The sequence below is a fragment of the Pleurodeles waltl genome, chromosome 4_2 (assembly GCF_031143425.1).
Source record: "Pleurodeles waltl isolate 20211129_DDA chromosome 4_2, aPleWal1.hap1.20221129, whole genome shotgun sequence".
NCBI classification, from domain to species: Eukaryota; Metazoa; Chordata; class Amphibia; order Caudata; family Salamandridae; genus Pleurodeles; species Pleurodeles waltl.
In genome coordinates this window covers 55,904,712-55,916,805 of record NC_090443.1, presented here as the reverse complement: position 1 = coordinate 55,916,805, position 12,094 = coordinate 55,904,712, and the positions used below count along the sequence as shown (strand labels likewise).

The 12,094-nt window shown below is 44.3% G+C and overlaps 1 protein-coding gene across 1 annotated transcript in view; it reads right to left on the bottom strand.

Annotated features, from left to right (window-relative positions):
* Positions 1–12,094, bottom strand: part of MCRS1 (microspherule protein 1) — a 202,022-nt gene that overhangs the window by 168,542 nt on the left and 21,386 nt on the right. Inside the window, exon 4 of the mRNA XM_069230637.1 lies at positions 3,138–3,285. Coding sequence (XP_069086738.1) covers positions 3,138–3,285 — 148 coding nt within the window. The remainder of the gene's footprint in view (positions 1–3,137; positions 3,286–12,094) is intronic.

The window sequence follows — 12,094 nt, the reverse complement described above, 5'->3', positions numbered from 1 at the left end:
TGATCCATCCTTCTTGAGATCAGAACGTACGGGGAGTATATTCCTGTCCCTTAATGTTCTATGGGGACGGGTTCTATGGCTCCCTTGATTAGTAGAGCCTGAACTTCCTGCTTGAGCAGACTGAGATGTTCTGTGGAGAGTTTGTGAGAACAAGGGGGAATGTTTGGAGGTGTGGAAATGAGCTCCAGACAGTAACCATGTTGGATAATATCAAACACCCACTGATCTGATGTTATGTTTTGCCAGGCAGAGAGGAATTGTTGTAAACGTCACCCAAACAGGTGTTGAGTAGTTGGGGAAAGGAGAAGGGAGTAACTGCTTTGTGGCAGAGGAGGTACCATGTTGTGAAGTTGTTTTACTCCTTACTTTTGTGTTATTTCCCCTACATGAGTCTCTGTAGAAACCTCTAGGGGAGGACTGCTGGCCTTGGCTTCTATGGTAAGACGAGGAGTAGTCTGTGGGTAAAGTCTTAGAGCCTGGTTTGTTTGAATGATGGCGAAAGGACCCACGTGTAGTAGGATATTGCAAGGCACCCATGAACTTAGCCACAAATGTATCTTTTTTCATTTTTTCTTGTGCCAGGCTAAAGAGGTGCTCTTTGTCAAAGGGAACGTTTAGTATGGTCTGTTGCACCTCTAGTTTAGAAAAGGATATGCATAACCACAAATGGCAGTGTAACAAGATGCTAGTGTTGAGCCCTCTGGCAGCTGTGTCTGCAGAATCTAAAGCAGGCAAGCTTCACTGGCATTCTGGAAGTTTGCTCTCCTACGAGCATGAGTGACCAATAAGGAATCAGGCAGGATTTGGTCTCTGATCAAAAATGGGATCAGATGGTGAGGATTTATATTTTTTTCTCTACCCATGGTTAAAAGATGCGTGCCCTAGCCAGACCTTTAAAAATTTCATCAGAGTGCCTCATAATTCCTTTGAACATTGGGAGGTACTGTGTTGCTCTGCGAGAAGTGGAGAGGGTTTCAAACAGGAAATAATCCTCAATGGGCTCCTTATCTAAGGGCACCTGGTTGTAAGTGGCTGCCCTAGCAAAAAGCTGTTCAAAAAGAGGTGGCATAGTTTGGAGGAGATGGCCTAGCAGGGTAAACGTCTGGGTCAATGTCAGGCTGAGGATCAACATCATAGACTGACCAAGGATCTGCAGGCTGAGGCAAATGAAAGGTGTCATCCCTCGTTCCCTGATCATCCATGAAGGAGTGCGAGATCCCTGAGGGGTGATGTCAAAAGTGTCACCCTGTGAATGAGGGGGTGAGGGTAGTGTTTGTGGTGGTGTTGGTGAAGTAGGCAAAGGAGTATGGAGAGGCCTCCTTCAGTTCTTTCTCATGTTCCAGTTCGACATGTTAGTGTTGGAAGATGTCTGGTGTATCCTTGAACTCGTGTCTCTGCATTTATCTACAGCTGCTCTTCGGTCCCACAGAGTCTTCTCTGATCTAAAAGACTGGCAAGCCTTGCAGTCCTCCTCTTTGTGGTCAGGTGACAGGCAGAGGCTGCAGACCATGGGTTGTATGGTCTGCAAGGAACTTTGTGTGGCAACTCAGACAAAAACAGAAGGCGTCCGCTCCATTAGAAGCTAATTCTCGAGATCAATAAAGTTGAGAAAATTGTGGCGCCATAGTGTCCGGCCCAGAGGGCCAATGACAGAGCACATTGATCTGACAAGCATTGCTTTCTTGGCTACGAAACGTAAGGGATGGAAGTGAACGCAATCAATAACAATACAAACGATAAGGGGTGGATCCCGAACTGAAAGAGTCTGAAAAAATTGTCTTGACCCAGAGCTTGGTTTAACACGACCAGACAGCGGAATAAAACAATCTACAGACTGGTCGGATGTCAAGAGAGAATACCACTCCATGCCAAGCCTAGGTAATAAACAAGGCATATCTAGTGGTATTACCATTTATGGCATCCATTTTTAAATGCCACACATGGGTCAAATGCCCAAGAGGCGCAGGAAAGAATTTTATGTTCATTTACTATGCCATGTGTGACACAGAAAACGTTGCTCAGCGATCCTGTTCTGCCCGCAGTGTGGATCAAGCATTGCAAGATTTTTCTTAGGAATAACCTTAGGACTTACCATCTACAAAAAGCCAGCAGTATAGTGTGTTAGAGATGCAAGGCCAATCACCCACAAACAAATTGTGTCAGAATTGTATAACAAAATTATCTAAAATGAAGGGGATTGCCTTCTTTTTGCCTGAGTAATACTGCCTGTCTAATAATTTTCCTCTTGCAGGGACCTCAAAAAAGGGCATGCTTTTTCAAATTCAAACAGCTGTTGGACCAAATGGTCAGATGATATAAACAGTGCTGGGAAGAGCAACTGGAGGATCAAGAAGTATAAACTGAGTTCCATGTTCTAGAATTAAGGATGAAGCTTGCGAATTAGACACCTTAAGCAAAGCAGAACCCGAAGGCAGCCAGGCGGAAGTACTAATATGCCTGCACTCCCACATCAGAAGAACCAAAAAGTCTTGCTTTTGGTCTTGGTACACTAATAAAAATGAAGGTCAACAAACTATGGCACAGGAGAAGTTAATGATCGAGTTAACAAAACTGACTATCCACAATACTAGCAGACCTACTAAATCAATGTTATCAACTCCTACTTTAAAAAAGGAAATCTGTTATAGTACTGTGCAAAAGCTGCAACACCTATAGGTATTCTTGGTGAATAAAACAGTTGCTTCACCATGGGTCTTGTGTGGTTGCCTCCTGAGCTGAACGAGCATCAATAACAAGTAACGCATAGTGTTCAAATGGCAGACAAAGCCATCTACTCAAATCAAACTACAGCAGTGGACTTTACTTTGAATTAACAAGCAAGCAAATCTCTCTTTATCAATCTTATCACTGACAACATTGATTTCAACAAAGAAGAGCATAACAATTTAGGAGAGTGGAGATGGCTACCACCCAGAGCTACAAGACCTAGTTTTTTTGGGCTGTGCAGTGCAACCAAGAGTAGCTTTTAAAAGTTAAAGCACTGACACCCATGGCATATTGTATGATAACATGGAGTGTTGTATGCCTTTCCTCCACCCTTTTTGCAGCGCTTTATGGACATTACCATACATCTGCTCCCACCCCAAGTATGAACATCTCATGACTGTTCTCCTCACCTTTTTCTTCTCGCTAGAGGAGGGCTCGCTGCCGGAGCAGCGCCCTGGCTCTATACCACTGCCCCCACTGGGAACCTTGGCTCGGCTTGTGGACTTGGCCAGGCTGCTCTCAACCAGTTCATCATCAAACTTTTTCCGCTTGATAAACCTATAGAAAAGAAACGTTTAGAGAAAACAGGAGTTTGGAATGAAAGTACAAGAGCTATCATAGACATACCTCAGAGGCAACAATGAGCGGAAGACAGCAGAGACAAACTTCATATAGAGTGTGCAACAAACTTTAAAAACGGATTAAGGTGAGACAGTCACAAGGAATGACACCAAGCAAAAGACAGCAAAAGGGTAGCGAGGAAGGAGACAGACACTAAAAGTACACAGCAGCGATCATCCAAACAGAAGGGAAAGACTAATGTGAGACAGAAAATCTAGTAAGTGATAAAGCAGCACTGGCGAAGAGCAGACCAAGACCAAATGAAGAAGAGGTGGCACTGAAGGAAGTGGTGGGCTACATAGTGTGAGAGGTGTCCTGACAAATACTAGGAAGATAGATTCATTTGGAATGTAGCGTGTGGTGGCTTGATGTTTGGGAGGCCATATGAAGATGCATGGAGTAACTAATAGATTTACACTTTCACTTTGAAAGGTTGCTTATGAGTTAAAAGCAATAACAAAACAAAATACAGTGACGCCCTATGAGCTGTCCTTGGCAATTTTTCTTGGTTTCGGCTGTGTTCTAGTTTTTACTTGGAGAGTGGACTCTTCCCCCCCCCCCCCCCCCACCACCCCCCACTTTGTGTGGTTTTTTTTTTTTTTTTTTTTAAACGTTCTGCTTGTACTCAGGCTCCTTCATTGGTCGCTACATACTTGTTTAACTGTCCACCTACACTGTGCTTTGTTGCAGACACTCCTCCACCGGGATCAAAGTTGGCTCTTGGTCTTCCTTGTGCCCATCAGGCCACTGGCACAGATGAGGTAGGTTAGTTAATCAATATGTGAAGTTCTGAGACCCGTATCCTTTGAATTTGTGAGATTTCATTGTCTGACTTACTGGGTGGTCTTCTCTTTCCATAGCAGTGCTTGATAGATGCTACTCAGACTCCTGGGTTTCCAAGCCACCAGCACCCTTCAAAATAGGACTCATGTTGCTCTCCTTTTTCTCTACTCCTTTCCCCTGGGATCATGCCCATGCTGTGGCTTACAGTGTGGTCTCACTGTATGGGATGGTAGGGATTGCCCAGCTCCTTCTAATGTCATTGACATTTAGAGGTTCTTAAGGTTTGGCAAGTTCTACCAACACATTAGAGACTTTTTATACAAAGATGCTCTCCTCACCAAATTAGGATGAAAAGACAAAGCCTTCAAATGGAGCTCCTAACAAGAAACCACCTTTATAATTTCCAGAGATGATACCACCAACGTATTGTGTTGTCATTGTGATCTCAACATGTCTTGCATTGTTGATACAGATGCAGTCACCATTTGGGCCATTCTGCCACGTCATCCTGAATCAGTGTTGGACTGGCATTTCAAGATTGGACCAAACAAACCATCCTACACACTGGCTTATTCAGTCATGGCCCATGCGTCAAACAAAACAAAAGACCACAGCCCTCACAGGGCCTTTTCAATTTGGCCCACTTGGGTGGTGCCAGATTCGCGGACTACCCAAAATGATCTCACAAAAGATTTTGCTCCAAAATTCTGTAAAATGCGGCTCACAACCAAAATATATGCATCCAATCACTTTTTTCATTGCATCTTGAGCATTTAACACCGGCAATAAGACAATTTATTAATTATGTCAGGTGAATAATATAGCAGCCAACCATTGAAAAAACTAATTTATATGTATTTCACTGTGCTTTTCCCATTTGGCCCTCACTTCTGTAACACAGGAAGTTTGTTCCACGTGCAATTGTTTATGCCAATAACTCAAGGCTGTCTTTAATAGCATTTTTCTAACTAGGTTGGCTGATGCCATTACTTCCTGTTTTGAAAAACTACTGAGCACTAAATGTATCTGTAAAAAAAAAAATGGGAGGTAGTGGCAATGTCTATTAGAAATTTTCAGAGGTCAGAGCTTATAAAAAATGTTAAGTGTTGCACCGTCAAAAATATATCACCTACTTTATTTATTCCTATGGGTGACCATCTATAAACTATCCCTTCTGTAAAACTCAAAGACAAATGCTTATAGTATTAGAGAGGTATTTTGTCATGCAAAACTAGAATTCATATTGAACAAAAATATTTGCCTCGCTGTTCATGTAGAAAAGTGCCCCACTTTTTGCCTGGTATTCAATGCAATTTTGACTGAAAGTGCACTGGGTTCCTGCTAACCAGGTACCCAGTGTTAGATCTCTTTCTCTAAAACTGTGTAATGGTTTCCCAATTGACAATACCTTTGGTCCCCTGTACATCCTTAATAAATGGTATCCCTGGTACCTAGGGCCTGGGTCCCCAAGGGCAGTAACATGTATAGTGCCACACTTAAGGACCCCTCACCTAGCACATGCTGACTGCCATTGCAGCCTGAGTTTCTTGGTGCAGCTAAAAGTAAAAACATGTGCCATGTCCCCCAACCCTGTGTGCAATGTATGCAAGTCACACTTATAGCAGGCTTTACAGCCCTAAGCCAGGGCACATTATATTACATGTGAGTACATATCTGCACGAGCAGATATGCCCCTACTATGTCTTTGTCGAATCTAAGACATAGTGAGTGAACAGTGAAGCCATTTTAGGTACATGTGCTGGACACTGGTCATTACAAGTTCCCACGCTACATGATGGATTCACTGAAGCTAGGGATGTTTGGTATCAAACATCTCATATTAATATACCCTCACTGATGCCAGTGATGGCTTTATTAATACATGCACCCAAAGACCTTAGAGATGCACAACTACCAGTGTGCAGACTATTTTTAGCCAGCCTGCCACCAGCAGACATGCTTTAGACCCCCAAGGGTGAGAGCCTTTGCTCTCATGCAGTCAGAAAACAAAGTCTGCTCTGATAGAGGTGGTCACTCACTCCACCCAACAGGATAACCTACGAATCTGCATTCCAAGGCAAGGGGCTGCAAAGAAGCTCACCGCCCTTGGTAAGAAGATCTGGCTTCACTCAAAGTAGAGATGCCGACCCCCATGCCCCAAGGCCCATTCGGAACCTGGACAGGCAGGAAATTTAGTGTTCAGAGAGGAGTGTCCACCACTCAGGTCAGTCCCACCCCTAAGGTGAGCTGCCTGATGTGGTTGCAACATTAAAAAATCTGTTAACTTGGTGTTGGCAGATTTAGGAAGCCCAGGACATGGTTATGCCCACTTACCACAGGAAGTGGTCATGTAGAGAGTTTAGTGACACCAGGAGTAAGCAGCCCATGACTTCTACCCTAAACTCCACACAATGCCCCTAAATTCAGTATTTAGGGGAGCTCCTGGAACCAGAAATCCAGATTCCTGCTGACCTACGAAGGACACTCAAGAGCCCAGAAAGCCATGCCTAAGGAAGAAGCACTAGACTTGGCCACAGCCCTGCCGGCCTGTCTGCTGTTCCCAAAGATTTGCGCCAAAGTTGACTCATCCTGCAAGCTGCTGTGCTTCCAAAAGCCTGAGAGGAATGCCTGCATTCAACAAAGACCCAGGAACTCCTGGGGAGCAGCAGAGCAGCTTACCTGCATCTTGCAGGCACCCTAAGAGAACTGGGAGCACTCTGCACCACTGAAAACCTGACATCTAAAAGAACCACTGTACCTATGCCGCCTAGCCAGAGCTGAAGTGGGCCAACGGTGCCAACGTAGTCCCCCAGCCCTCCACAGACCAAGCCCTCCTTGAACTTGCCCACTGTGGACCCACCAACGACTCCTGTAGCATCTGCCCCAAGCCCCCCCAACCTTGAGTGCTCCCGGTAGAGAAAACCCGATTGCTCGGGACACCTCTGCACCAGTCACCCCTGGAGAAGAGGTCCGAAGGAGTCACTCCATCCCCGAGCATCTCAAGATTTGAATCCACCTGTTAGTTACTCTTGAATGGACTCCTTGTCTAGACCTGCAGCCTCTTTTCATCCGGACCGATCCCCCCCCCCTCCGACTAACATCGGGCATCCGATGCCGTACTACACCTCCGCAACCGGCTGCCCCAATGCCATCCAGTGTGACCTCTTGGTGTGGTCCTAACCCCTGCCCAATACTTACCAAAAGTCCAGGAGACTGGTCCTGTAAGACGCAGTACTATACCTGAACAGAGCACTTGTTTTTCTCTCCATAGGATAACATTGCTGCTTTTAAAAATGAACTAAGGGTCCACTTTTGAAACCTGAAAGTATTTTTCTTGCAAAACATACTTACCTGATCCTATTGATTCAGGTGCCTAAACATATATAATGATACTTATTGTTTTTGTAAATTGGTGTGGATCTTATTCTTGAGTCGTGTGTCTCATTTATCGACTGTGTGCAGATTTGCATATGTCCAACACTCCTCTCCTAAGGCTGATCGACCACACTACCATTAAAAGAGCACCTGGGGATTGCTAGAGCAAGTCCCTGTCCACTAGTAAGGGAACCCTTGGACTCTTTGCATGATATACCTCATTTTGATATATCAAGAGCCAGCTTCCTACAGACGTAAGGTTTTGTATCTCACTTTTTTCACATCATTGTTTTTTAATGCTACAAAGTAAATTGCATATACTGACATTTCTTAACTTGATTAACACAAGAGAGTTATCAAAGTGGGATGAATTCATAGAAAACTGGAGGATTTTTTAGTGTGAAAGATGCTGCAAAGTACAAAGAAAAATCCACCTTTCCTTGGCCAATTTTAAAACATTTATTTTAAAGAGACACTGGTGGTTCCATATAAAAGACAACAGACCTCCCTATCTTAATGAAAAAACTAACATCTAATTTACAGGAAATGGTCAAAATTAAAGGCAAAATAGACATTTTAATGAAAGCAGACATCCCAACTATTGACAGTGGAAGGGGTGTCCTTATTACTAAAAGTTTACGCATTTCACTCATTCATGGAACGTAACTGTTTGTAAACATATCCTCTTGTTTTTTCTGAAAAGAATACTCCTAGTTTCTCTTTATAATATTTTCCTCTTAAATTTAGTTGCTGAATCTTGGGGTTGTGTTGAATATTAGAAACTATGTCGTAGATTCATTAGTCTTGCCACAGTCTTTCAAAGTTTCTTAAAGTCTCTATAACAGTAACAAGATCAAACAGAAAAATACTGGATACAAACAATCTCCAATTATGATTTTTGAACCAGAGTCTCCTATGTCACAAGGGAACACTATTCCTAGAAGAACTTTACAAAAACAAGGTTTGTACTGGTGCCACGGCTCACCTTTCGCAGATCACACTGGAAGACACAAGATTTAGTAAAGAAATATTTTTGGTGGACTGGGGTACTTAATGAGATATCAGAGTAGCTGAAGCATTGTCATGTATGTGGTCAGGTAAAGACCAAAAGGCAGAAACAGACCTCCGTGCTGCAACCTCTGGTACCACCTAAACAGCTATGGTCAATAATACCTACCCATTTTATTGTAGATCATACGAGCAGCATAGAACCATTCTTGTAGCAAATATTTCACTAAATTGGGACATCTGATGAATCTCATGTATTTACCTAGTTTTCCAAACGTACCCTAGATCTTTTTAAAAGAAAGACTGTTTGGACTGCCAGATACCAGAATTTCAGACAGTCCCAATGTGTGTCATGGTTAGGAAGGAACTATTAATACATCAGGGGACAGCTGTACCAGCTGTCATCCACAGACGCAGCGAGTGACCAGGCTTTAGTGGAGTACGTCCAGTGTTTTTGATGGCCCTGTAACATGAGCAATAGGTTAGCCACTTCAGAATTCACACACAAACCTTCTGCACAGTTTACTGGGTTATTCACCGTTGTGCTACTCATTTGGGTTTCATCTACACAGAACCTACATCTATCACTCCCATTATTGTTGCTTTAGTCTCCACACTTTTACAGCATCTCTTGTCCAGAGGTCCGCTATCTAAAGCGGACTATAAGAAAAAGGCCGATAGGCAATATAGACCAGGTCCAAGATAAGTGCTTACCCTCACAAGGTTCCCATGCTAAGATCACTCCCAGGACTGTGGGTCCACTTTGTATCTCTCAGTTAGTGAGCTCTGTGGTTCTGAAATGAAAAGTGGACTAAACACTGGAAGATAAACCCAGTACACCACATTCCTGAAGCTAAGCCAGCACTAGAGTTAAACCTCACCCACTGCCCCCACTCAAGAATTTAAGACGAATGGGATTCTGGATTCGAGTTTTCTGAGATCAGCTGCAGTATTTGGTCTCTTGGAAGGATACGGATCCTTGGACAAATGATAGGAGACAACTTTCCATATTCATGTCCCCGGATTAGTGGCTTTCTTTCACTTAAGATTTCCTCAAACTTTCACTCAAGCACACAATGGGAAGGACTTCTCCATAGGGAGGTGGTGTTGGGGGGGGGGGACTGAAGGAAGAGGTGAGGTGGGGCGGCAGTGGTTACTAGCAGGGTCAACAAGAAACCTTCTACCAATATCGGTATACGCTAAAGTGTTCCTCGCTTTAAAAACCATAAACAGTATTGGCTGCAATATAGAACTTAGTGGCATACAGGGGTTTAGCTTTATGAGGTACAATTGGATTGAACAGGATCAGTCTAACAGTTACCTTACCAAGCCACAAACATGTCCCATCACCTGGCATAAATTGCCCTCCTGGAAGGGCATCTGAAAGCGAGGCTGACATCCACCACATTCCATGACAGATCAAATGCAGTCAATTGCCGCCACTCAATCTAAAAGCAAGGCAATATAAATGTGGGTGGAGGATCCTGCTCTCTTGCTAAGACAGAAGGTCCTCCTTAAGTAGCAACCTGATAGGAGGACAAGTGCACAGGCCCATAACCTTTAGGTGCTATAGTCTCCTGACCCAATCTGGTGCCACTAGAAGGGCCAAGTTGTTCCTAATCTTCTTCAGAACTAGACAGGAGTAGTAGAGACAGGAAGGTGTACAGGAGTCCAGAGTTCCATTCCAGTCAGATCGCCTCTACTAGGGAGTGTTATAGTGGAAACTCTAAAACGCCTAACTTTTGACATTATGCTTCACAATGGTAGCAATAGAGCCAGAGTTCTCCCCACTGCCAGAAGATGATCTGCACCACCTCAGGATGTAGTCACCATTCATGATCCACTTGTCTTGGTCTTAGAGGGCAGTTGTAGGTCCAAGACCTCTGCTGCTTACCAGACTACTACTGCAAATAACACTCTCTTCTGCTGGTGGTCCAGGTGGCAAATTAAATCCTGTATCAGGAAAAGCATTAGGCTCACTAACCTCTTCTAAGTCCATGTAAAAACTGTCATCATAATGAGGGAGTAGATCATCCACCATCATCTCTTCTCTAGGTGGATACAAGCTTTGGTCAGAATAAGCTAAAAGGACAGTGGAGCCTTTGATGGTGTGTCCACTCTAGTAGCAGCACTGAATCAGAGTCAGACTGTATGGTAACCGGTTGCACTTTAGTAATTTCATAAGGCAACATCGGTCTGGTTGGGCTGAAGTCAGTTCAGGGTCGGACAATGTAATCAGCATTGGATCCGCCTCCCGCACCAATGGCATAGGCGGACTCCCTCCCATCACCTTTGCAAACACAAGCACGAGAATCCATCAACGTGTCTCTGATTTCTAGGCAATGCCTCACTAGATACTTGAAACGGGGGCAAAGGCAGCGACGAGGGAGGGCCCAGAATAAGTCACTGAGCTGGGATGGACGTCTGTAAAAGAGTGGGTAGGGGGCCCAAAGAGGGTGGGGAGAGGAGAGTCAGAAAGCACCGGGACCACTGCAAATTCTTGCAGTCAGAAGGTGAACCAGGGGTAGCTGGAAGAATACCAAATATCTGCAGTATGGCCTCCTTAAAGGTGTCTATTTGCTGTGGATTCGTTGATGTCCCAGGAAATTCCGAGCACACCAGGATCAACTGTGGACTCACTTTTGCAATGGGAGACCAAAGGACACTGTGATGCCCTCTCACTTTCACCTTACATAGAGAGTGACAGGATGAAGTAGAGTCCTGCATCCGTTCTTGTGCTTGGACTACGACTTTGACTTACTGGAAGACTATAAATGCGAAGTTGACCTCTATCTGGAGCGCGAGAGTCCGCATCCACGACTTGAAGTGATAGCAGGACTTGCACACAGCCTGTGACTACTACTTATATTCAGCAACGTTTAGCTTCTCTTCTCGGTCCCAGATCACCTTTGGCTGCATAAGGGAACACGTGTCACACAACTACGGGTCTAGTCCCAAGCTCAAGCACCACAGAGCCACCTTATGTGGGTCCATGACAACATTTGTTTTTTACAGCATGGTTTGAAGCTTGTAGCCTTACGAGGGAATAGCATTCCCTAGCATACTTGAATTAGTTTTTCTAGGAATCGTCGGAAGGCAGATTAAATTGCAATGGAGCTCCAACTGTGAGCTTTGGAAAGCATGAAAAGAAAGGAAGTGACATCAGCCCACATAGGTGGCGCTTATGTGCGACTCCACTCTGTCACCTCCAGGGCAACATGGCCACCTGTGGCCTGCAAGAAATATTTTTTCAAATAGCAAGAACTGACAGAAGACGATGTGAAGTTCAAGAGCTCTTCCAATTAGAAAGGTGCAAATTTCATGGTCTTTTTTGCCTGAAACAAAGACGACTGATTAAGGCTAATCACTTATAAATTTTGACTGCACGCAGCCATCTTCATCCATATTTACCTGATTTCTAGGCAATGCCAAACAAGACAGCTAATAGGGGGCATCCTCATCCATGATCCTCTGGTTGCTAGGCAATACCCAACAAAACACAGGAAATGGAAGTACTGGGAGGCAGGTGGTGTGGGTGGTTACTCGGGTAAAATGTTGACAGAAAGTGGAATGTAGGGAC